Source organism: Peromyscus leucopus, chromosome 12 (assembly GCF_004664715.2).
Source record: "Peromyscus leucopus breed LL Stock chromosome 12, UCI_PerLeu_2.1, whole genome shotgun sequence".
Lineage (NCBI taxonomy): Eukaryota > Metazoa > Chordata > Mammalia > Rodentia > Cricetidae > Peromyscus > Peromyscus leucopus.
Window position 1 is genome coordinate 51,381,025 of NC_051073.1, and position 24,843 is coordinate 51,405,867.

Consider the following 24,843-nt stretch of genomic DNA (forward strand, 5'->3'; position numbering starts at 1 on the left):
CTCTTCACAGCAATAGAAACCCTAACTAAGACATGGAGTTAGAGGAAAAAGTAAAGAAACATTCAAGATATAGCAAGAGACAAGGACTTTAGTCACTCGGGAAATAAGGCCAGCAATTGACAAAAGAGATTTTTATTAAATTAAGAAGTTTCTGTATAGCAAAGGAAATAATTGAGTGAAAAGACAGCCTACAGAATGTGAGAAACACTTTTGCTAACTATATATGTAATGGAGGTCTAACACATAGAATATTAAAAAAATGGACAAAAATTTAAATGGCCCAATTAACAAATGAGTTAATAAAATGAACAGACAGTTCTCAAAAATAGGAGTGCAAATAAATTATAAACATATAAAAATGTTCACTATTACTAGCCATCAGAGAAACACAAATTGAAAACATTGAGATTAAATCTCGCACTAGTCAGAATGATAATCATTGAGAAAACAATTACAAGTTAGAGGCAGAAGAAGGAATGGAAATATTGTAATAATATTTTAAATAAATAAAAAATAAAAATTTTAATTTAAGTAAAAAGAAAAGGAAGATAACCACACAAGTGCAGATAAGGATACAGAGAAAAGGGGGCCCTTGTTCATTGCTGCTAAGATTGTGAATTAGCTCCCATCATGATTGCCAAAACTTGGAAAGTATCAAGATATTCTTTAGTAAACAAATAGGTAAATATATTATGTCACATTTGGAAGTGACACTATCACTCAGTGCTTGAAAGAAATTATCAGAGCTGAGGATGTAGCTCAGTGGATAGAGAGCTTGTTTAGTATACACAAAGCCCTGAGTTCAATCCCCAGCTCTGCGTTAAACTGTACATAATAGACTCATGTAATTCTAGTAATTTGGAGGTAGAAGATGGATGACTAGAAAGAAGTTCAAGGGCACCCTTGGCCACATTTGGAAATCCTCAGTTGCTGAAAGTGGGGAGAGGTCATTAAAAAACATGAAGGGAAATTAAATGCACATGACTAAATTTAAAGAAAAACCAGGAAAGCTGCACACTTATTGCTGCCACGTGGCGTGGTGGGAAAAGCAAAGCTGTGGCTAAAGTGAAAAATAGGGGATAGAGGAACAGGAAAGATGAGTGCACAAAGCAAAGATGATTTTCGCACAATGAAATGACTCTGTGGGATGTTGTGATCTTAGATATTGCTGTGTTACATGTGTTTAAGCCCATAGAATACACAGGATAAGGGTGAACCCTAAGGTGCAAATGTGTAAATTCATGAGCTGTAATAATAATACATCATTTCAGTAAGGACTGGGGATAACTGAGACAACTGTGCCTATGCAGAGGCAGGGTCAGGGACACGGATGTGGACATCTTCTGTACCATCCACTGAATTCTTCTGTGAATCTAAAATTGCTCTTTAAAAATCTATTAATGTCTAAGTTTAATTTCAAAGTTGACCCCAAACAAAAAATTTGGAAATGGCAGAATAGAATATAAACTACTAGCTTCTCATTGTTCAAAAGTATTCTGGGCCAATCTATGTTGCAAACATTGGATGAAAGGAGTTTTAGAAATGCAATGATTTCTTTTCATGATTGCATTCTTGAAATTGGTACTAAATAAATAATTTCAGAATGGAAAATTTGTCAACACTCTTAAACACAAAGAACATAATCTAGATAATACCATAAAACAGCAGTTCTCTGTGGGGGAAGGGCCTATCCAGCCAGGTACTAGTAAAGCTGACCCTCAGGGAAAGTGTAGAGGGTGGAACCCAAGTGGTTTACAAAAAAATATGATTGGGGCTTCAGGTCAAAATGATGTCAGTACATGATTCCCTCATAGACAACACTGTAAATACTGCAGACTAAGTGTGTGATCTGGTCATCTTTAAGCTGATGGCCCAATGGGGCTTTTGCCCCCCACCCTTGTTTTCTTTATGCTTAAACAGGAGCTTGTTGTTTTAAAAATAAATGAGTTCTTGCCTGACTTGGCTCCCTGCTGCATCTGATTGTCTCCCTGGGAAAAAGGGAGGCTGGGAAACAGGCAAGCAGCAGCACTTACCTTTCCTTGGTTCCATGTCTCCCTTTTCAAGGGACCTGAGTTCCAGGTGGGGCAGGACCCAACAGTTCTCAACTTGTGGGGGGCGGCCATCAGAAAACACATACTTCCGATGGTCTTAGAAACACCCAACCATAAATTTATTTCCACTGCCACTTTATAACAGTAATTTTGCTACTGAGCAGTGTCTCAGTTCCTAAGGCCATCAGAATTATGTGTTTTCTGGTGGTCAAGACCCACAGGTTGAGAACTGCTGCTTTAAAATGTCTCCCCTCCAAGTACTAACCAGGCCCTGGAGATGGCCCTGATCATCTGACAAGATCAGGCATGTGGAGGGTGGTGTGACAGTGGCAGGAAAATCATGAACTTCAGAGTAGCTGGCCACATAGTAATTTGAGGCCAGCCTGCACTACATTGTAATACACCATTCTAGGGAAAGAAACAAAAAATAGTCTTTATCAACTTCAAACAACAATTCTGAAAAATTGATCTAATAGCCACATGCTGTGATGGTTTGAACATGAATTGGCTCCAGAGGCTCAAATATTTAAGTGAGTGGTCGTTAAGGGGTGGCACTACTTGAGAGGGATTAGGAGATGTGGTCTTGTTGGAGTAGGTATGACCTTGTTGGAAAAAATGAATTGCTGAGGGTGGGCTTTGGAGTTTCAAAAGCTCAACTTAGGCCCAGTGCCTCCCTCTTCCTGCTGCCTTTGGATCCAGATCCACATGTAGAACTCTCAGCTACCATGTCTGCCTGCATGCCTCCATTTTCCCCACCATGAAGATATTGGACAAAGGCTCTGAAACAGAAATCAATTCTCAGGTAAATGCTTTCTTTTGTAAGACCTGCCATGGCCATGGTGTCTCTTCACAGAAGTGTAACACTGGCTAAGACAAAAGCTTTCAAGAAACAATTAAGAGAGAGGAAGAAAAGAATAGAATTGTTTTGTTATCCTAATGTACTTATGCTACTATGAAGCACTCTCATGTTTTTTTATAATAAAATTGAACTAATTGTAAATGCACTTCTCAAGTATAAAAGCAAAAGAACTCCTATGCTAAATAACAAGAGACCAAAAAAGTACATAAATCTTCAATTAAAACCATAAAAGGAAATGAAAACAAAAACAAAAAACAACCAAAACAACAACAACAAAAAAAAAAAAAACCACTGCAACTCTGTTCTCCAAGACCCAATACCTCAGGTTCCATCCTAGCACTACAATACAACACCAGGCACAGCCTCCCTTTCCCCAGGTTCATGCCTCTGTGGGTTCCATTAACCATCCCCTCCTGGCCTCCTTTTGCCAGCCCTTGCTGCAACCCAGCCTCCCACACCAGCAGACATTCCCTGTGAACACACCAGCCAAACAGGCCAGTAGAACAGGCAACACACAATCATCATACTCTCTGAAAATCCAGAAACCAAAGAAAAAACAGCCACCCAACAAAGACAAACCCAAAAATAAACACCTAGACCTATATTCACCCCAAACTCAGCTGCCTAGTTGCCAGAATAAGAGCACAATCAATAATAGCCAGGACAATATGTCTGCATTAGGGCCCAACTCTCCTACCATAGCAGGTCCTGAATATTTGAATATATATGAAGCAAAAGAAAAAGACCTTAAGCCAATGAACTGCATGTTTCATCAGGCTAAAAACAGGCCCTAGGAAAAATGTTTTAACCCAAAGCCATAGTCTTTTACTATGACACCAAGATGTAAGTCTGTTCCAGCTGTTTTAAAGATACCTGCATGTTCCTGGGGAAAGAATTCTTCTACTGTATCAAGGAATCTGGCCGGGTGGATACTAATATTCTCTAGAGGCCCCTTTGACCCCATCCATCTTTGAGTTCATATTTTATAGATCCACTCCTTCTGCCAGACATATGCCAAGGCCAGCCCACAAGGGCCCTCCAGATAAGCCAGCCCTGCACCAGCTACAAGGACACTAACCTATATGGGCTGGTATGTTGACTTCACCCATATGCCCACTCATAGAAAGCTCCATTATCTCTTAACTCTTGCTGACATCTTTACAAGATGGATGGAGGCACTCCTCACCTCCAAGGAAACAGCAAAGGTGATAGCTCAGGTACTCCTGGAACACATCCCCCAGTTTGGCATGCCATCCCCCACAAACTCCTGGGACATAAATGCTGATACCACCTCTCCAGGTTCAAGCCAGTACCTATCCAGAAAAAATGGTCTGTCCAGCAACTGGGACCCCCCACCCTCCAGTTTTTCAGAATGTCCCAATAAAGGGCATATCTATTCTGTGTCTGGCTCATTCACCCTTGCCTCTTCTGTACAACCAGGGCACATCTCCATTCCATTCTTTCTGGCAGTCTTCACTCTTCCCATGGCTAGCACCATTCATAGGGCTGGTGTTAGTAATCTATTTTTCTCCTAGCAACTTGCCTTCCCTGCTTCCTCAACAAACAGATTCCTGAGGTCATGACAGTTAACCAAATACTTCTTCACCCATACCTCCTGCTGAGCATAAGCCCACCAACTTCTGACTCCCCCCCCCCAATGCCAACAGGAAGTAGCCAGACTTGAACCAGTGCCCATACATCCAAGAAGGTTGGGATGTTCAGCCGTTAACTCCACCTTGAAACTCCACTCCAGCCCCACTCCTCCCTCTCAAAACCCTGCCCCCCTCAGGGGCAAAGACCATCAAAGACCATCAAAAGTCCAGGCTACTCCCTGAAGCTCAAGCCCTTGCCTACATGGTATTTAAGCTCCAGTTCCTAGACCTGCCTTGTGATTGCTCCTCTTCCCTCCCCCAACTCACGTCTGGAGGGCTTGAGAGTCACCCGCAGCACTTTGCTCATTAAACCTGGTCTTTCTGATTCAGCTTAATCTGGCTTATTGCATAGGCGAAGAAACCCATTAATGGGGAACCAAAATTACTTATCACTGTATGAAGATGATAGAGGTCCTTAAAGAGGAAATGAGTAAATCCCTTAAAGGAAGTGAGAAAAACACAAGCAGTCAGAGGAAATGAATAAATCGTTTAAAGAACGCCAAGAAAAACAAACAGTTGAAGGAAATGAATAAAATCACTCAGGACCTGAAAGTAGAAATAAAAGCAATAAAGAAACCCAAATTCAGGGAATTCTGGGAATGAAAAATTTAGGAATTTGAACTGGAACTACAAAGGCAAGCTTCATCAACAGAATACAATAGATGGAAGAGCCAATATCAGGCACTGAGGACACCATAGAAGAAATGGTCACATTGGTCAAAGAAAATGTTAAATCTAAACATTCTTGACACAAAACATCCAGGAAATCTGGGACACTATGAAAAGACCAAACCTAAGAATAATAGGAATAGAGGAAGGAGAAGAATCCCAGCTGAAAGTCCCAGAAAACATTTTCCACAAAATCATAAAAGAATAGTTTTCTAATCTAAAGAAGAAGATTCAGATAAAGGAACAAGAAGAATACAGAACACCAGATAGATTAGAACATAAAATAAAGTCCCCAAGCCACATAAAAATTAAAACACTAAACATACAGAACAAAGAAATAATATTAAATGCTCCAGGAAAAAGACTAAGTAACATATATGGCAGATCTGTTAGAATTAAACCTGACTTCTCAGTGGAGATTCTAAAAGCCAGAAGGGCCTAGACAGATGTCTTACAGACCTATACCTCAGTAGGTTAATTACAATTGTGAAAACACAGGAAACAAATAGTTTCACATCAGCAAAATCAAAAGAAGGGAACACACACATCACTACTACCATTACTGCCAAGACCACCAACAAAATAACATGAATCAACAACCATTGGTCATTCATATCTCTCAATATCAGTGGTATCAATTCCCTAATAAAAAGACACAGATTAGTTGAATGGATGCAAACATAGAATTCACCCTTCTGCTACATCCAAGAAACACACCTCAACATGAAATGTAGGTATTATCTCAAAGGAAAGGGTGTGAAAAAGATTTTCCAAGGAAAAGGCCCTAAGAAGCAAACTGGTGTAGCCATTCTAATACCTAACAAAATATACTTCAAACTGAAATCAATCAAAAGTAATGGAGAAGGAAATTACATACTCATCAGAGGAAAAAATCTACCAAGAAGATATTTCAATTTTTAACATCTATATCCAAATCACAAGGGCACCCATGTTTGTAAAGGAAAAACTACTAAAGCTAAGACCACACATTGATAGTGGGAGAATTTAATACCCTACTCTCATTAATGGACATGTCCTTCAGACAAAAATTAAATAGAGAAATATGGAAGCTGACAGACATGATAAACCTAATGGACCCAACAGATATCTACAGAACATTTCACCCGAATACAAAAGAAAATACACTCGTTTTAGCACCTCATGGAATGTTCTCCAAAACTGACCATATACTCAGTCATAAACCAAGTCTCCACAGATAAAAGAAAGTCGAAATAACTCCCTGCATCCTAACAGACCACTATACATTAAAGCTGCATTTCAACAACAACAGAAACAACAGGAAGCCTACAAACTCATGGAAACTGAAGGACTTTCTATTGAATGACTATTGGGTCAAGGCAAAAGAAAGAAAGAAACTAAAGACTTCCTAGAACTCAATGAAAATGAATGCACAACATACCCAAACTTATGGGACACAATGAAAGCAGTACTAAGAGAAAAGTTCGTAGCACTAAGAGCTTACATAAAGAATTTGGAGAAATCTCACACTAGCGACTTAACAGCACAACTGAAAACTCTAAACAAAAATAAGCAAGCTCACCCAAGAGAAGTAGATGGTAGGAAATAATCAAACTCGAGGCTGAAATCAATAAAATACAAAGATAACAATACAAAAAACAAGGAAACAGAGTTGGTTCTTTGAAATAAGATCTTTAAGATAAACAAACCCTTATCCAAACTAACTGAAAGCCAGAAAGAGACTATCCAAATTAATAAAATCAGAAGTGAAAAGGAGGATATAACAACAGACACTGAGGAATCCAGAGAATTGTTAGGTCATACTTTGAAAACTTGTACTCCATAAAGTTGGAAAATCTAAAAGAAATGGATAGTTTCCTCAATGGATTTCACTTACCAAAATTAAATCAAGATCAGATAAGCAATTTAAACAGACCTATAATCCCTATTGAATTTGAAGCTGTCATTAAATTCTTTCAGCCAAAAAAATAAAAAAATAAAAGACCAGGACCAGATGGTTTTAGAACAGAATTCTACCAGACATTCAAACAAGAGCTGACACCAATACTCCTTGAATTATTCCACAAAATAAAAACAGGAACTTTGTGAAACTCATTTCATGAGGCCATAGTTGCCCTCATAGCCAAACCACAGAGATACAACAAAAATAGAATTACTGACTAATTTTCCTCATAAACATAGATGCAAAAATAATCAATGAAATACCCACAAACCAAATCCAAGAATACATCAAAAAGATCATCCAATATGATCAAGTAGGCTTCATCCCAGAAGTGTGGAGATGGTTAAACATAGGAAAATCAGCCAATGTAATCAACCATATGAAGAAATTGAAAGGAAAAAAAAAACCCTACATGATCATTTCATTAACTGCAGCAATAGTCTTTGATAAAATCCAACACTGCTTCATTATAAAAGTCTTAGAGAGATAAAGAATACATAGGACATATCTAAACATTAAAAAAGCAATTTACAGCAAGCCTATAGTCAAAATTAAATTAAATGGATAGAAACTCAAAGGATTTCTGCTACAATCAGGAACAAGGCAAGGTTTTCCACCCTCAGTACACCTATTCAATATCCTATGATCAGTAGATGCCAAAGAAGTTTGATACAATCTAACACTCATCTGTAGCCAGAGTTTTCTCCAGTCTCTCTCAGCCCCAAGGTTCCACAGCTGCTTATAAAATAATCATTCAGAAGCTTAATATTAATTACTAATTGCATGACCTATGGCAGGCTTCTTGCTAGCTAGCTCTTATAACTTGACCCATTTCTATTAATCTATAAGTTGCCACATGGCCATGGCTTACCAGTGTTTCCACATCTTGCTTCTCCTGGCAGTGCTGACTTCTCTCTCCCCTCTGCCTTTCTTCTTCCTGTCTCTCTCTTCAGTTTCCCACTTAGCTATAACCTGACTTGCCATAAGCTAAATGGCTTTACTTATCAGTCAATCAGAGCAACACATATTCACAGCATACAGAATAACATCTCACAGTACTTCCCCTTTTCTGTCTAATCAAAAAGGAAGGTTTTTAACTTTAACAGTAAAATTATATGTAATAGAACAGTTATCAAGCAAGAATTACAGTTACAATATCTAGTCTGTTTGTATTTGACAAAATAAAGAAAATTATCTATCCTATATTTGTAAGTCTAAAGTCTCATATCTAGTTTTATCTTTTTTCATGACTAAGGAAAACTATAATTATAACTATCTAGTCTTCAACTACATCAAAGACCCTAGAAGGATATAATATTACCTAAGTAAACAGGAAATGCATTGTAAGCAACTTCCAAAATTCTGGAAATGACAGAGACAGCTGCCTGCCTGGACAGTCATCCAGAGTTCCTCTGTAAAGGTGGCGCATCCATCTTCAGCCAATAAGTCTAGAGTTTTTTACTCTCTTCTCCCTGTGTCCTGTAGAATATTTGGCAGTCACCTCTGGAAAGAATGAACCTGAAGAACCATTTCACCCTATTTTGGCAAATTCAGTGGTTATTTTCCCATGGGTCCTGCATGTCCAGAATATATAACATATTATCAGCAGTCCACACAAGAGCAGCCCCTTGCCCAAATGGCTATTTTTGCCAAGAAGAAGATAAACTCTATATGGAGTATATTTAATGCCCATCCTTTTCTCTGAAGTAAATTGGTGCTGCCAGGAGCAGATGTGTCTTATTGTCCAGAAAGTCTAAGTTTTTATATCATTTTAAATGCCATATTCTGTAGGTCTTTGAAGTGTTTGAAGATTACCTATCTGTCTGAAATATATATCTTTGTATACCTAAAAAAAACTAATATGATTGTAAGTTTGATTATCATAGATGATTAACTATTAATCTGTATTTCTTAATTATACATAACAATTCCAAATGAGCTGGACAAGCATACCTTAAACAAGAATAAAAATATACATACAGTATAACAAGATTAACTTTAAATTTGTATCAATAAACTAAAATCCATAGCATTTTAAAACATTTCAAACAAGTTATTGCTCTTTAAAAGTAGTTTCAATAGTAAATATTTCTAAACAATTTTGTGGGAATTTGGGTGTAGCCTCTCATACTACTTCCTGCTGGTCAGGGGTGCTGTCAATCTTATGGGGATCCTGAGAAAATGGCCAAGTCCTGGGAAGACCAGCTATAACCTTTGTTGATAGGTACCATCTTTTAAGGTTCAGGAGATATGTCTTGATCAAATCTGAACCATCTTAACCTGGAACAAATCCATAGCCTCTTGCTTCCTGTGGAAACAAAGGCAGAGCTTCCTTTTGAAAGCAACATATCCTTAGATCCAAATTTAGAAGTCAAGATACCTTGAAAATATACATATTGGTTTAACTCAACAGCTTTACAATCAAATGTATCTCTCCAGTTAAAAATCCCAACGATAATATAATAATATGCAGTATCCAGATTTTGTGTTATTTCCATCTTTACTTGGCTTAACTTTTATATTATTCTTATTGACTTTTTTTAAGATTTTATTTTTTAAAACTATTTCTTTATAAAACTGTCTATCCTCCTTTTCTTCTCTCTTTCAAGCCTACATGTATTTTTTCACATAATGTAAATCATTTAGAGGTTTATTCCATCTGAATCAGCCTTATTCTAAACCTATAATCCTTTTCTGGCAGGAGAGACTTTAAAGTGTTAAGCTGCTTGGCTAGGACAAAAAGTGGCAGCCTTGGCTGCTGACTCTGCCTACTTCAGCTTTCCAGTATGGTGGAGGTACCCAGGAGAGTCATGCTTACCCCACCAACTCTGGAGCCCATGCTGCCTTCAGGTAGCATGCAGCTGGCCCATAACCCCTTTTTGTCTGTATGAGTAAAACCTAAATCCACCATGCAGCATGTTGCACAGCTTGGAGACACCTCTGTGTACCAAGGCAGCAATTCACCATGCTGTAGGTCAAGCCCAAATGTTGTGGCATCTGTATACCTTGATGTCTCTATATCTCAGCCCATATGAGACATAAAGTAGGAAGCTGTTCTTAACTCAATTTTAAAGTCTCTTTTTACGTTCTCTCAAGTTTTAGGTAGAAAATCGAGTTAGACAGCCAAATATAGCTTGAGTTTTCTCCAGTCTCACCCAACCCCAATATCCCACAGCTGCTTATAAAATAATCATTCAGAGGCTTAATATTAATTACCAATTGCATGGCCTATGGCAGGCTTCTTTACCTGTTTCTATAAGTTGCCACATGGCCGTGGCTTACCAGTGTTTTCACATTGCTTCTCCTGGTGGTACTGGAGTCTCTCTCCTCTCTGCCTTTCTTCTTTCTGCCTCTCTTCAATTTCCCACCTAGCTATAACCTGACTTGCCATAGGCTAAATGGTTCTATTTATCAACCAATCAGAGCAACACATATTCACAGCATACAGAAAACATCCCACAGCACTCAACCATGAAGAACTCCCAATAAACTATTCAATCACATTAAATACCAGATTTGAAAACCAGAAAGAGAATTTTAGTAAACACTTCACAAGAATAAAAATGGTCAAATGCCAGTTAACACATAGAAAGCATCAGTAACTATAAAGGAATGCCAATCAAAAACCCAGGAAAATAATCAGTACCTACCTAGAAATGTGAACAGAATTAAAATGACTGGTAATATGTGCATGTGTATGAAGTGTTGGGAGTGTTGACTTTCATTGACCTGTGCAGATCTGTGTCTATAGAACCTGGGATTTAAAGACCTTGAAGGATGGAATGGACTACAGTCTAATGCTGTAGACATCCTTACTTCAGTTTAAGTGTACTTTCATACATGAATGTAACAAAGAAAGCAATGATCCAAGGAAGGTTGCTTGAGCTCAGAAAAACATGTAACTAATTCCCAGTAAGCACATTATAAATATTGACAAAGCCGCCCTTTTTCCCCGAATTGGGTTCTGTAGCTATAATCTGACATACGACAACAATAAACATGTCATATAAATTTAATGTAAATGTTTTAACACCAGAGGTACAAAAGCACATGCAAGAACAAGCCAGGCAACATAATGCTCCTGAGGTAAAAGGCCCTCTGCCCTTCTTCCTTGAACCTCTCTCACAGTTCCTCAAGGTACTGTTCACCATGGGTCAATCTTTTAACCATGTTCCCACAGGTAGTTACAGGCGTTACTGGTGATGATGTAAAATACCATATAACTACACCAAAAACTTCTGGTGGTAAAATATTAACTATATACAAATGGGAGAGGGGAAGGAAGGAGAAGAGAGAAGGAGAGGGAAAGAAGGAAACTAGAGTCTGTGTTAATAACAGAAAAATTATTCAAAAAATGTTACTAGTCACTTTAAAAACTACACAATGTTAATTGTCATGATGTAGTACATATGTAGTATTGAGGCTTCAAACCACATAAAGCAAATTTTAACTAAATTAAAGAGACATGCAGATAGTTTCATAATCACAGATGATGGTTTTGACACATCTTCCTCAGAAATGGATTGAGCATTCAGAACTTTAAAAAGTAGTATAGACATAGGATATATTAATAACACTATCAATTATAGTGACCAAAGAGACATTCATAAAACAATTCCAATGTACATAGTGTGTATTTTTTCAAGTGGCCTAGGTACATTTATCAACGTTGATTTTGTGCTGGATCACAAAACAAATCTCTACCTTTTAGGTTAGGGGCCAGCAATGACTCAGCAGGTAAAGGAACATAGGCAGCCGAGCCTGGGAACCTGAATTTGAACTCTGGAACTCACATAGAAAAAGAGAACAACTCCTACAGTTGTCCTGTGCCCCCATACAAATGCTATGACATGGAAACACACATAAATACATACATATGTAGTTTTTAAAAATTTGAAGATGGTTAAATTAACCTCATATAAAGGCCTCTCATGCTTCCTTAACTGTTGAAAATGGATCGTTAATGGTGTACTTTGTGTCAGACTTATATTTTTTACATTTTGAAGTAGAAGAAAATACACTAGTATTTTTGTATTTGAGGAAAAGTCAATTTACTTTCACACTGATCAGTCTTCTTAGGGACTGTGGTTCTGCTGAAACAGGACTAAGACTAGAGTTCTACCACCTCAGCCAGCAGGATGGCTTGTCCCATTTTGTAGTGGTATTTCATGGACTCTGGTCCTTATCTTGGCCCCTCTTTCTGCTGGCAACATCCAAGAGCTTTACTTCAAATGCTTTAAGACAGACTCTGTAACTATGACACCAATCCATGAGCTGACCTGCTTCCAGACCACCTTGTCCCTCTTTCCCTTACAATAATGGAGGACTATCCCTTCCTGCCTAAGTTCAGTGCCTCCACTTTACTCTGGATCCACTGCTTCCCTTCTCAGAGACTGTTCTAGTCTTTCTTTGTTTGTTTGTTTGTTTGTTTGTTTTGGGTTTTTGTGTGTTTGTTTTTGTTTTTTATATGTGTCAACCTTAAAGACAGGACAAGCAAGAAGTCTAGTAAAACATTTCTTTTCAGACAGTCACTCATCTTCAAATTTATTATAACAACAAATATGGAATATGTTTAGAAAACCTGCCTATTAAAAATAATCACCTTTAAAGTAACCTGAAATTGTTAAAGTGGCCCTGTTAGCCTGCACCTAATGTGTATGTCTTTAATGCCAGGAGTCAGAGGTTTGAGGCAGGATGATTATCACAGTCCTAAGTTAGCTGAAGAATGGTTTCATTTCCTAAAAACCTCAGAATGTCACACTTACCCAGCACCAGAATAGTGATGGAGATCAGTAACCCCAAAGCCAAAGTCCTCCTGAAAGCACTCATCTGGAGTGGTTTCTACTTAAACACAAGTCACCATAAATCCCTGGATGGACTCAGTGAGCTGTCGTTCCTTGATGTCAACTGTGCTTGTACTCAGTTTACCAGATTTAAGGGTGACTTTTCTTCCTCATTCGCCTATCTTTATCTTCGTCTCCATTCTACATGATGTTGGATGATTAAGCCTGCACAAGAAAAATTGGAAGTGATGTTTTCTGAGTGATAAAGAAGCCAATGCCTAACTCATTCATTCTCTCATGATATTCAAACTTTAAGATATACTTTATGATAATCCTCCTTGTAGTGAAGTTTTTATAGAATAAATCATATCCTGAAAAATGAGCAAATACTGTGTGTAGAGTTGATGAATCTGTACATCTATACGAAATTGGACAAGTATTTGCAACATTTCCAAACCAAACCAAGGTGCTGACATTTTGCTACTCAAAGTTCCCCACATACTCTTCCTTGGTTTTCCTTCTCAAGAAGCAAACACAGCTCTAACATCTATCACTATTTGCTCATTTGATTGGTTACTGAGCTCCACATAAATGAAATGCATTGCTGAGTTCATCCCTGCATACTGGTTTGGACTTACCAAGGAATATATCATAATTCATTCATCAGCTTCTCTATGAATTTAAATTGTTCTATATGGTAACTAACATATATAAAGATTCTATGAGAATACTTGATTTGCACAAGCTTTGTGGTCTCTATGGCACCCATTTTCTTGGATATAAACCTACAAATAAAGGTGATGGATCATAGAATAATGTGACTTTAAACAAATACTTCCTGTCACAGGTTAACTTGCCTATCTGCCGCCTCCTTTATATTTTAAAATTGTGTATCAATACTTGAGAATGTGGCCTTATTTTTAAATGAAGTCATTTCATCTATAAGTAGTGAAAATGAAATTGGGATAGTTTGGGCCCTATAGTCCAGTGTAACTGGTATCCCTTTGTAAAGAAGAATGGGCATAACCATACATACAGAGAAATGTTCGTGTGAACACAAAGGCAAAGACAGAGGTGTGTTTTTTCTACAAGTTAAGAACCAACAAAAATTGTCATCAGGTCCCCAGAATCTAGAAAAAGGCAAAGACCAGATTCTTCCTTCCTGTGTTAGGAAATTTAGAGTCCTGTGATGACAAACCACAGCACGAAGGCACTTAGAGAGTTACTTACTTATAACTCCAAAAACCAGAAAGCTGTTATGCAGGATCACAAAGGCCTTGTGCCCAACAGCAGGGTAACAGCAAGTTGGATCTGCAGGGGATGGCTCATGTGTGAAAAGCAAGGGGTAGGGGTGAGGAGTAGGCCTGCAGGGTTGTCGAGTGTCAATAACCTCAAAAGATCCTGGGCATGGTTGTCTTTAGGATAGTAATTCCCCCCATTTATTAAAAATAGATTACTTTCTCATACAGTATATCCTGATTTCAGTTTCTCTTCCCTCTGCTCCTCCCAGTTCCTCCCCACCCCTGCTCCTGACCATATCCACTTCCTTTCTATGTCTCACTAGAAAAGAATAGGCTTCTAAGAGATAACCACAAAACATAACCAAACAAAATATAATAAGATAAAAGAAAAACCACCACACTGAGGCTGGACAAGGAAATCAGCAAAAGAAAAAGAGTCCCAAGAGAAGGCATAAGAACCAGAGACCTACTTGTTCACATATTCAGAAATCCCATAAAAATACTAAAATGAAAGCTATAATATAAACACGGAAGATCCTGTAGTCTTGTACTTGCTGCCTCAGTCTCTGTAAAAAAAAAAAAATGAATCATTTGCAAAAGTTATACAGGGTGCAAAAGAAACCTTCACTGATTGCTTACAAAGATTGACTCCAGAAGTAAGTAGAATGATATCAAATTCAGAAGCTAGACAAATATTAATTGAATCTCTAGCTTTTGATTGTGCTAATGCACAATGCAAAGGGGGTAATTATGTCATTAAAGGAAAGATCAGCACCCTTGGAGGAATGGATCCCAGATACAATCAATATTAAATCTTATGACCATGATGATGCTTATATAGGAGAGGTGACTTCAAGAGGTTTGAAGAAAAATAGTAATGTCATATTTCAATTGTAGTAAACAAGGTCATCTAAAAAGAGACTGTAAATAGCATTCCTAGAAACAATGTTTTTTTCTTTTTCAAGGAATAATCCCAATAGAACTTCCCTCCTTTCTGGATTATGCAGAAGGTGTGGCAAAGGCAGGCACTGGACTAATGAATGTAGATTAGCAAGGGACAGACAAGGTAATCCTTTGCTTTTGCCATCAGGGAAGCACCCTAAGAGCCTCTCAAAGGCCCCCACGTCAAATTCCATTCATTCTTTTCCTGTCATCCTTGAAGAAACTTCTTCACAGAGCTATTAAAGAACCTAATGCCTATTGTAAAAAAAAATTAAAAAAAAAAATTACTGCTCTGGGTGATAAGACAGCTGAAGAAAAGAGAACAAAAAATTCAGGAGAAACCATAAATCAAAATTGATAAAGATTAGATTTAGAACCTCCCTGAAATTAGGTTTGGGGAAGGGTTTTGTTTTTGTAAAGAATTTGAAGAACACTGAGCAAATGAGACAACTGGAGGAAAAGAGCAAATCATCCAGAAAAAAAAAGTCTCAAAAAAAAGTAAATTGGCCTATTGGCATATCACATATCTAACAGGATAAAATCTCATAAATCTTCCTAAATGTTTGTTTCTCCTGTTCTTTACAGACACATAACAGAAATGGTCTTTTATGTAGTCTGAGTTCAATTAAAAAGCAAAGATGGCTTTAGAGATGGAGGGTGGCTCTCTCCTTCTCTAAACCCAAGATGCTTGTTAAAGGGAACTGCAAAATCTCTGTATCATGTCAGATGTGGGACATGATATGGGACAGAAGAAAACCAAACTTAAGGGACTATTCTATTACTACTAATCTCATGATCCTTTGGTTTTATTTTGACTCTTTAAAACGTTTCTTAAGGCATGAATTTTATATCAAAATCTATAAGATTAATATATTATTTAAATTTTTGTCATGATATTAATGGTCATATAGAGTACTCTAGAAAAAAAAAAAAAAAGGCTTCATCTAGCTTCCTGTGCATGATTTCAGGTTTGACTCTCTATCAGTTTTCTGCAGTGAACCATGACCACACCTAACAGCAACCTTTGATGTCTCCAGAAGGATAATGGGTCCCCATAACAATAATTCCGCAAGAACTGTGATAACATCACTGGGCTGACAGACACCTGTTGCTGGAGGACTTCTCTCTAGGTTCCACCAAACCCCGCAGTCCCACAATCCACGTATAAAATAATCACTCAGACGCTTATAATACTTATAAACTGTATGGCCGTGGCAGGCTTCTTGCTAACTGTTCTTATATCTTAAATTAACCCATTTCTATAAATCTATACCTTGCCACGTGGCTGGTGGCTTACCAGCATCTTTACATGCTGCTTGTCCTGGCGGTGGCTGCAGTGTCTCTCCCTCCTTCCTGTTTCCCCAATTCTCCTCTCTCCTTGTCCCGCCTATACTTCCTGACTGGTCACTAGCCATCAGTGTTTTATTTATATAAAACGATATCCACAACAGACATCATCCAAAGTTCGGCTCTGGACTACAAACTGCTCAGGACAATTTCCAAATGGCTAGCTGAGATGATTCAGCCTCACAGACTATGCTAGTCAGGACTTGAGACAAGACCTGCACTTTCCCGTTATTCAGAGACTGAACAGCAAATGGTACAGCTATGTCTTCGAGGACTTGACAATTAACCCAATTTTTTTCTTTTCAAGAAAAGTCTGTCACATTTGTTCTTTTACTTGGTTTTGTACTCCTCTGGTTTTGCTTCTCTGTGGCTTTCTTCAGCTCTTTAAACATATTCAAAATGCTTAAACCAATTTTTTTGATGATTAGGTAAGTTCTCTGTGTTTCCTTAGAGACATTTTCTACTTCCTCTTTCCCTGTATATAGGCCATGATTTCCTGTTTCTTTGCCTTCCTCATTTTTAAATTGTTAAAAACAAACATTTGCATATTATGTTATAATGCAGCTGCCTGGAATTCATATTCTTTTCTCTCCCTGGGGTTTTTATTGCTTGTGGTCAGTACCTTTTGTCTAGTGAATTTTCTAAATTGGTTTTTGAAGTTTATATTCCTCTTTATTTGTGTCTGCCTACATGTCTGTTTGACTTGCTAATCATCTATTGATCTGACAATGATTTCTGTAGACAACTCCATCTCCAGAAAGCATTTTCCAGCCTTTGCAGGTGGGCAGTGTCTCTCTTAGTCACTGGAGAGTTTACACATGTGCCTGATACTTCACTTCCTGTTTGCTTTCTCAGTTCCCAGCCTCTTCCTTTCCATATTTTTTATCTGTCTCCTGCTTATCCTAGATTTCTAATCCCTCACCCACAGAGCTACCTGTAAATAGCTTTTTACAATGCTATTTAGGGCTGATTCAGTCCTGGGATTGTTCTAAAGTAGAAGCAATAAAGGCAAGGCCCTGAGCCAGCTCCTCAGAGAGCCACCAGGCAGGTCAAACACACAAACATAATTATTTATTTTTTTTATTATCATACAAAGAACTGCGTTTCATTATGTCGGTTTTCAAACAAAATTTGTTTTGTTGTTTCCCTCTCTCTCCACTCCTCTTCTGTAGTCACAAGTTTTCCGGTGTCCTGCCCAGCCTGCAGTTGAGATGAATCTCTCCCACCTGCATCCCACAGCTCCTTGGCCCCAAGTAAACACACAAACGCTTATATCAATTATGAACTGGATGGGCCTATGGCTCAAGCTTCTTGCTAGTTAGCTCTTATATCTTAAATTAACCCATTTCTATTCATCTATAAGTTGCCATGTGGCCATGGCTTACCTGTATTTTCACATCTTACTTCTCCTGCCAGTGGCTCATAACGACTCCTTCCTCTCTCCTTTCTCCTTCCACTGTCTCTCTTGGATTTTCCCACCCTGTTCCACCCTGCCCTGCCATAGACCAATGGAGCTTTATTTATCAACCAATCAGAGCAACACATACAGCACACAGAAAGATATCCCACAGCACTCTTCTTCATCCTTTCTTTTACCCTGCCACCCCCAGGAGGCTCCTTTCCACTCTCATGTCTCATGTGACCCCCCTCTAGACATTCTCAGTACTGCCTGTCCCCTTCCATAGTCTCCTATCTCTACATATTCACAGTCATGCCCCCTTATTTACATACATTTAAACGTTAAAAATTAGTTGTTGTCTAAGTAACCTTATTTAATATACCACTTTCTAGATCCCTACTCAAGCAAATTTCATTTGCCTTTATAGTTGAATAAAATTCCATTGTGCATGCATGAATCATTTCCATTACCTTCATCTGCTGGTGTACATCAAGAACCATTCCGTTCTTTGCTATTATGAATAATTCAGCAATAGACACGGATATGCAGATACCTCTTTGTTACGATATTGACTCCTGTGGACATATGCCCAGGAGTGGTATATCTGGGTCATATGGCAGCTCTACTTGCATAGGAACCACACCAGTTTACACTCTCTTTCCCACATCCACTTCAGCATTTGTAATTTGTTTATTGGATCACAGTCATTCTGGCTGCAGATGAGATGGAGCCTCAAAGAGGTTTGGATTTGTACTTCTCTGGTAGCTAAAAAATGAAAGACAACTCTTCAAGGAAAGGACTCTCGAGCCTGCTTCCAGTTCAGTGGTCACTAGCCAGCCAGGAAGGGAGTGGCAGGCAGGTGAGTTAGGATGCCAACCCCTCTCTTCCTGAAGTTCAGCAGCCCTCCTCTCATTGTTCAGACTGAGTCTCAGAGTTCTGAAAATGTGAATTGGCCACAGCTTAGTTGTTGCCTGGGTGGAGAGACAGAGCTTTGGGACTTCTGACCCAACCATTTTTGCGGTTGTGACCCAACAGATTTACTCTGAAATGGTTTGGGGACATTTCTACACCACAGTTCCTGACAACGGTCTGCATTTTCCAGACCCCTGCAGCCCTGCTGATCTCAGAAGCTAAACTCTGCTATTTATATTGAAGATAGGTAAACTATCTCCTACATGGAAAATGTTCACTTTCAAGGTGACAGCCTTTCGCCACAGATGCCTTTGCCTTCTTGTTGAACATCTCAGGTTCTCTGGTCTCTGCCTTCCTTCACATAATCTGCACCATCGTCCCCCACTGCTCTGGCCAGCCCTTTGACCCTTCCTCACCTGCTTCTCTAAAACGCACATTCAACACTTACATTTAAGTTACGCACATGGATTTCCTGTTCGAGCTGATGTTATCACAAATATTCCCACCACAAAATACAAGCATTTCAAGTAATAGAATTAATTTCATGAGTAAAAATACCACATCTCTCTATATATAAAGCAGATAATCGGTTAGCATCATGTGATCGCTTGAGGTTGTGAGATTCAGCTTAGCTTAAAATACACTGCCCTCTGTTCATCTCTCATCTGAGCCACATACAAATTTGTTCAAATGCTGCAGGTTCTATGTCTTCCTAACCTCTGACAAAAATAATGTTTGACCTGTTGTTGATAATGACAAGTTAGAATTTGGTTTGTTCCTGGGGGGTTGGCTTCTTTTGTTTCCCTCACTCAGAATGAGCACTGGCCCTGCTGACTCTCCGTTGTCTGATCTCACCATGTTTTCATAAACAGCATCACAAAGAGAGACAGACAGACTCTGTGAACCAAAATGAGCACTAGGAGATTTCCTTTATCTTACCTGAAGATCTGTAACAAAGAGTACAGAGCTAAAATAAATATGTTAATTAATTAATTAATAAAAAGATAAAGACTGGTGGCTCAATATTTAAGAGCATGTACTGCTTTCACAAAGGGACCTGAGTTTCCTTCCCAGCAACCACATCAGGTGGCTTTCAACCATCTGCAACTCCAGTGCTAAAGGACCAAACAGCCTCTTGTGGTTTCTGAAGGTACCTGCACACACATGGTGCACATGCACACATGCAGGCAAAATATACAAACACATAAAATAAAAATAAAATCATTTTTTATCTTTAGTGATATGAGATCAGTGGACACTGTGTAAAGGTGAAAACACAGTCTTACCAATGTACATTGACCTAATTCTTTTTTTATTTTTAATTTCATAACTAATTTAATTTTACATATTAGCCACGGATTCCCCTGTCCTCCTTCCTCCTGCCACTCCTGCCCACCTCCCAATCCATCCCCCATTCCCACCTCCTCCAAGGCAAGGACTCCCCTGGGAATTCAGCTCAGCCTGGTAGATTCAGTTGAGGCAGGTCCAGTCCCCTCCTCCCTTCACCTAGGCTGAGCTCCCTTCACCAAAGTGTCCCAGCATAGACCCTAGGTTCCAAAAAGCCAGGTCATGCACTAAGGACAGGTCCTGGTCCCACTGCCTGGATGCCTCCCAAACAGTTCAAGCTAATCAACTGCCTCACTTATCCAGAGGGCCTAATCCAGTTAGATGGGGGCTCCTCAGCTATTGGTTCACAGTTCATGTGTTTCCACTAGTTTGGCTATTTGTCCCTGTGCTTTTTCCAATCATGATCTCAATATCTCTTGCTCATATAATCCCTCCTCTCTCTTCCCAAATGGACTCCAGGAGCTCCACCTGGGGCCTGGCCGTGAATGTCTACATCTGCTTCCATCACATTGACTTTATTCTTGAATATGGTTCACAATATTATTTTTTTATGTTAGAGAATTCCTTTAACATCACCCAATCTGATAAAGTTATCTTTTTCTTTCTTTTAAAAAAAAAGTTATAAGAGAGATGGTTCAGCAGTTAGAAACATGCACTGCTCTTGTAGAAGACCTGAGTTCAGTTCCCAGCACCCATGTCAGGCAACTCACAACATCCCATAACTCCAGCTCTAGAGGGTCTGGAGCCCTCTTCTGGCCTCCATGGGCAATAACACTCATGTGTGTGCACACACGTGCATACATATAATTAAAAGGTTTTAATAAATCTTTAAAAAACATAGAGGAAAGTACTTCAGACTCATTAAAATAAACATTTGTTTTATGTAGATGTCTCTCTGTTTTTAACGTGGCTCTTTTTAATTTGTTGAATCTCTTACATATTATGGTAGGTCAGAAAATTCCTGCTAAAGCGAAGTTCATTAGAAAGACACAGGGGAGAGAGAGTAATTATATTTAGTTTTAAGTTTATAATAAAATGAAGTGGAAAGTACAAAGAATTCCCAATACCTCTGCCCTCCTCACAAGCATAGATTTCCCCACCATCGACATTCCTTACTATTCACGGGAACACAGATGGAGTTGTGGAGCTGGGAGAAGCAGCCCATGTACTGCAGCCCAAGCCTCATTCTGGTCTGGACAGACGGACACCTTTAATAAAACCTCAGCCTCCTCTTAATGATAAAGCAACGGTTTCTAAAGTGACACAATTTCTTAACAAATGTCTTAATCATCAGACAGTCATAAGACCTTGAGCAGTCTTGAGAAGCTAGACATGAAGTAACAATAAAATTATTACGCAGAATAAACCTCCCTGAGGCTGCAGACAGGTTGCTCCCATCACTTTGTAATCCAAGGCTCTAGGACATTTCCTGCACATGTGTACTAACAAAGTATCTGAATCTTCAAAAGGCTTCTGCTTCACTATTATGTCTTTTATATTGTGGTTTTGACACTTCCCGCTTTGTGGGTTTTTCTAGAGGGTCATGGTAGGAAACATCTGAAAGGTACCATCCATCTGCTCCGTCATGATTCAGGAGAGAAAACTGTCATCTTGCCCAGTGAATATGCCACCCACCTCATAAATATTCATAAAACTTTCTTAACACTCAAAATATGGAACTCAGGATGCTTCTACACCCACCTTCTTGGGACAAGTCATTCTAATCTCTCTTTGGAGTGACTGCTATGGTTTACTAAATAAACTTCTGCATAACTACCTGTGTCTCTTCATTGAATTCTTTGCCTTCACAGAGACAATGACCACAACACAACTAGCATGGTACATTTGTTATAACTAATGAACCAACCCCGATGCTTTACTATTTAAAGTCCCTAACTAATCTTGGTGTTCACTCAGGGCTGCATTTGCTTAAGACATTTTTAATCTAAAATTCATAAACAGCTCCAGTTTCTTGCTCTAGTTTAAAACCTAGAAACAAGAAATGTGGTGTTTTTATTGAAAATCAAACTTTTAAATGAAAGTATTCTTTATTTGGGGGGGGGGGGTCGCCTGTGTACAGTGCCCATAGAGGCCAGAAGATGGTGTTAGATCCCCCTGGATCTAGAGTTACAGACAGTTGTAAGCTGGGAACAGAACTCAGGTCCTCTGGAGAAGCAGCTAGTGCTCTTAACCACTGAGGTATCTCTCCAGGTACAGTGAAAGCACCTTTAAAATCCTTTTTTGTCCTTCCATGTAAGATATATACCTACAGGCATATTCACAGAAAATCATTCATCTAATACTAACAGTATATGTGACCAAAAAAAAAAATTGAGGCACTTAAGATTTTTATGGATTGCTTGAAGTTCATATAAAAAAAAACATATTTCATTTTCACAAAAATAAAATGTCATTTTAAAAAACTAAGAAAATCAAATGCCTAAAGGACCACTAGTAAACATTGCTACAGCAAATGTGAGTGATCATTATCACTACAGAGCAGAGTCTTGTATTCACGGTAACAAGGTAGTGAGTGACAGTTAAGGAAGTCCTGTGGCTTAAATCTAAAATGTCCTCAACAAGCTCGTGGTTTGTTGCTTTATTCCCCATCTGATCGTGCTATTTGGGGGTCTAAGGCCTTTCAGGAAGAAAAGCCTACCAGGCAGAATCAGCTCAGCAGGGGCAGGCCTTTGAGGGTGAAACTGGACCCATGTTCTGGACACTCTGCCATGATGTGAAGATTCTCCAGGACACAATCCCACCACTGTGAATGACAGGATGTTTTTCCCTTCCAAGATGGACGGAAATTCTCGGAAACAGTGGCACAAACTAGACCTTTCTCCTCTTAAATTCTTCTGCTGCCAGACAGTCTGTCACAGGGACACAAAGTAACTATTATGGGGAAGATTTATTTCTGCTTCATTACTTCAGAGGATCAAACATGGGTGCAGAAAGGGTGTGGCCGAGTGGGGCAGCTCAAGCCACAGTGGGTCAGGAACTGGAGAAAAGGGGGGAATGTCGGCACAACGTGTGCTTTTTCCTATCGCTTTTATTTAGTCGATGTTGTAGTGGCCCCTGTAATCAGTCAGGATGGGTCTTTCTTATCAATTAATCTTCTGGAAAGCCCCTCAGTCTGCTGGGTGATGCTAAATCCAGCCAAGATGAAAATGAAAGTATCTTGAAAAAATCAATATGAAAGAAGAAAGAAAATCAGTGAGAAACTTGAAACCCCCCAGAGAAGAAACCAGAAAACATTTCAGTTTTGTAAGCTAAAGTGCAATAGGTAGAAAAACGCTCAGTTTAGGCTAAAAGTAGCAATGTATTTATATCAAGAAGAATGCCTCTGTGAAGTCATCTGTTGGAGTGCTCACTCCTAAGTCTCCTCAGTCTGTCTGCTCTACTCAAGCCAACTTGAATTGTAATTCTTCTGCAGCCTGCAAGCAATCTCATAATTCTATGTCTTTTCATATGTAGGCACCTTCATTTAAAGTGCCCTCTTCTTACTATATCAGAATTAAATCTTTAAATACATAACAGATTTTCCAAAGTATGCTCTGGATCCTGCACTCACACAACACTCCCATTCACAATATATCTATCGGTCATTGCGTCTATAAGTCTACAATTCCACTAGGGTAGTCCACAGGAAATATGTCAAAACAATAATTAAAATAACAGAAGAGGGTAAAAAGCTACCCTAAAATAAAACACGGTTATTATGATTAAAAAGAAAAGAAACAAAAGAACTAACTTTTTAGAAATATAATCATTGAAGTTAAATCTCAGTGATAAATTAGCAACAGACTGGATATAACTGAAGAGAAATCCATGAGCTTAGCATTCAAGGGAAACAAATGAGTGTGCCTATGGGTATCTCAAAGTAAATGCGAAGTCAGAAGAAAGTAGGTTGCCATTTTTTAAAGGCGTAAATGTAATTCCTATCAAAAGGCGTAAGTCAGCTGAGTCCATTCACTACATTATACATTGCACTCCAATTCTTTAGTGAATCTATCTAAACTAATAAGAGAGAAGAGGATTGATCTGAGACCAATCTCAGTGCAACATCTGGAGAAGAGAAACATGAAAGAGGGAGTGAAATAAATGGAGAGAATGAGAAAATCCAATCTCAGTCGATTTGGATTCTGGAAGAGATAATTCAATGGGTGAAAAGGTTTTAATAACTGGATAGATAATGCCAGCCTACTTACCAGTGATAAGACTCTTGCTCCAAACAAATGACCAAGAGAACAGGTCTGCCCTGTGCTCTTTGCAGTCGCGTCTTACGACGATGTTGCTCAATGATGCGATTTCCTGCTGTGTTCTAGAGCTGTCCTTTGCTGAGAAAGGTGTGACCTCGAGGGACAACATAAACAAGCACAGAAAATTGCTTCTAGCTAAAGGTTTTGAAAAGCACGAGAGCTTATGGACAGTGACTGAGGACTATTAGTGAGCCTGAGTTATGGGGTTTGGACTCCAGAGTAAGACATCCGGCTTCAACCTCGGCCACAACTACTTCCTGTGACTTGAGCGATACTGTTGATTTTTAACATATTAACTGTATAGTGAAAGAATTGGAAAAAAAAAAAAACTGTCAACAATTCATGATATTTCTCAAAAGGTACACCCTGTACTAGAATAGCTCATTTGTCTGTCTAGACCCACTCCTCAGCCTTTTCCATCCTTCTCTGGGGCCCAGAAG

General features: G+C 38.8%; 1 protein-coding gene across 1 annotated transcript in view; it reads right to left on the reverse strand.

Moving 5' to 3' along the window:
- The window catches only part of LOC119086111 (cell surface glycoprotein CD200 receptor 5-like), a 40,039-nt gene extending 15,435 nt beyond the window's left edge, over positions 1-24,604 (reverse strand). Inside the window, exons 1-2 of the mRNA XM_037209741.1 lie at positions 24,353-24,604; positions 12,939-13,181 (exon numbers count right to left, since the gene is read on the reverse strand). Coding sequence (XP_037065636.1) covers positions 12,939-13,002 — 64 coding nt within the window. The 5' untranslated portion in view covers positions 13,003-13,181; positions 24,353-24,604. The remainder of the gene's footprint in view (positions 1-12,938; positions 13,182-24,352) is intronic.
- Positions 24,605-24,843: the final 239 nt, after the last annotated feature.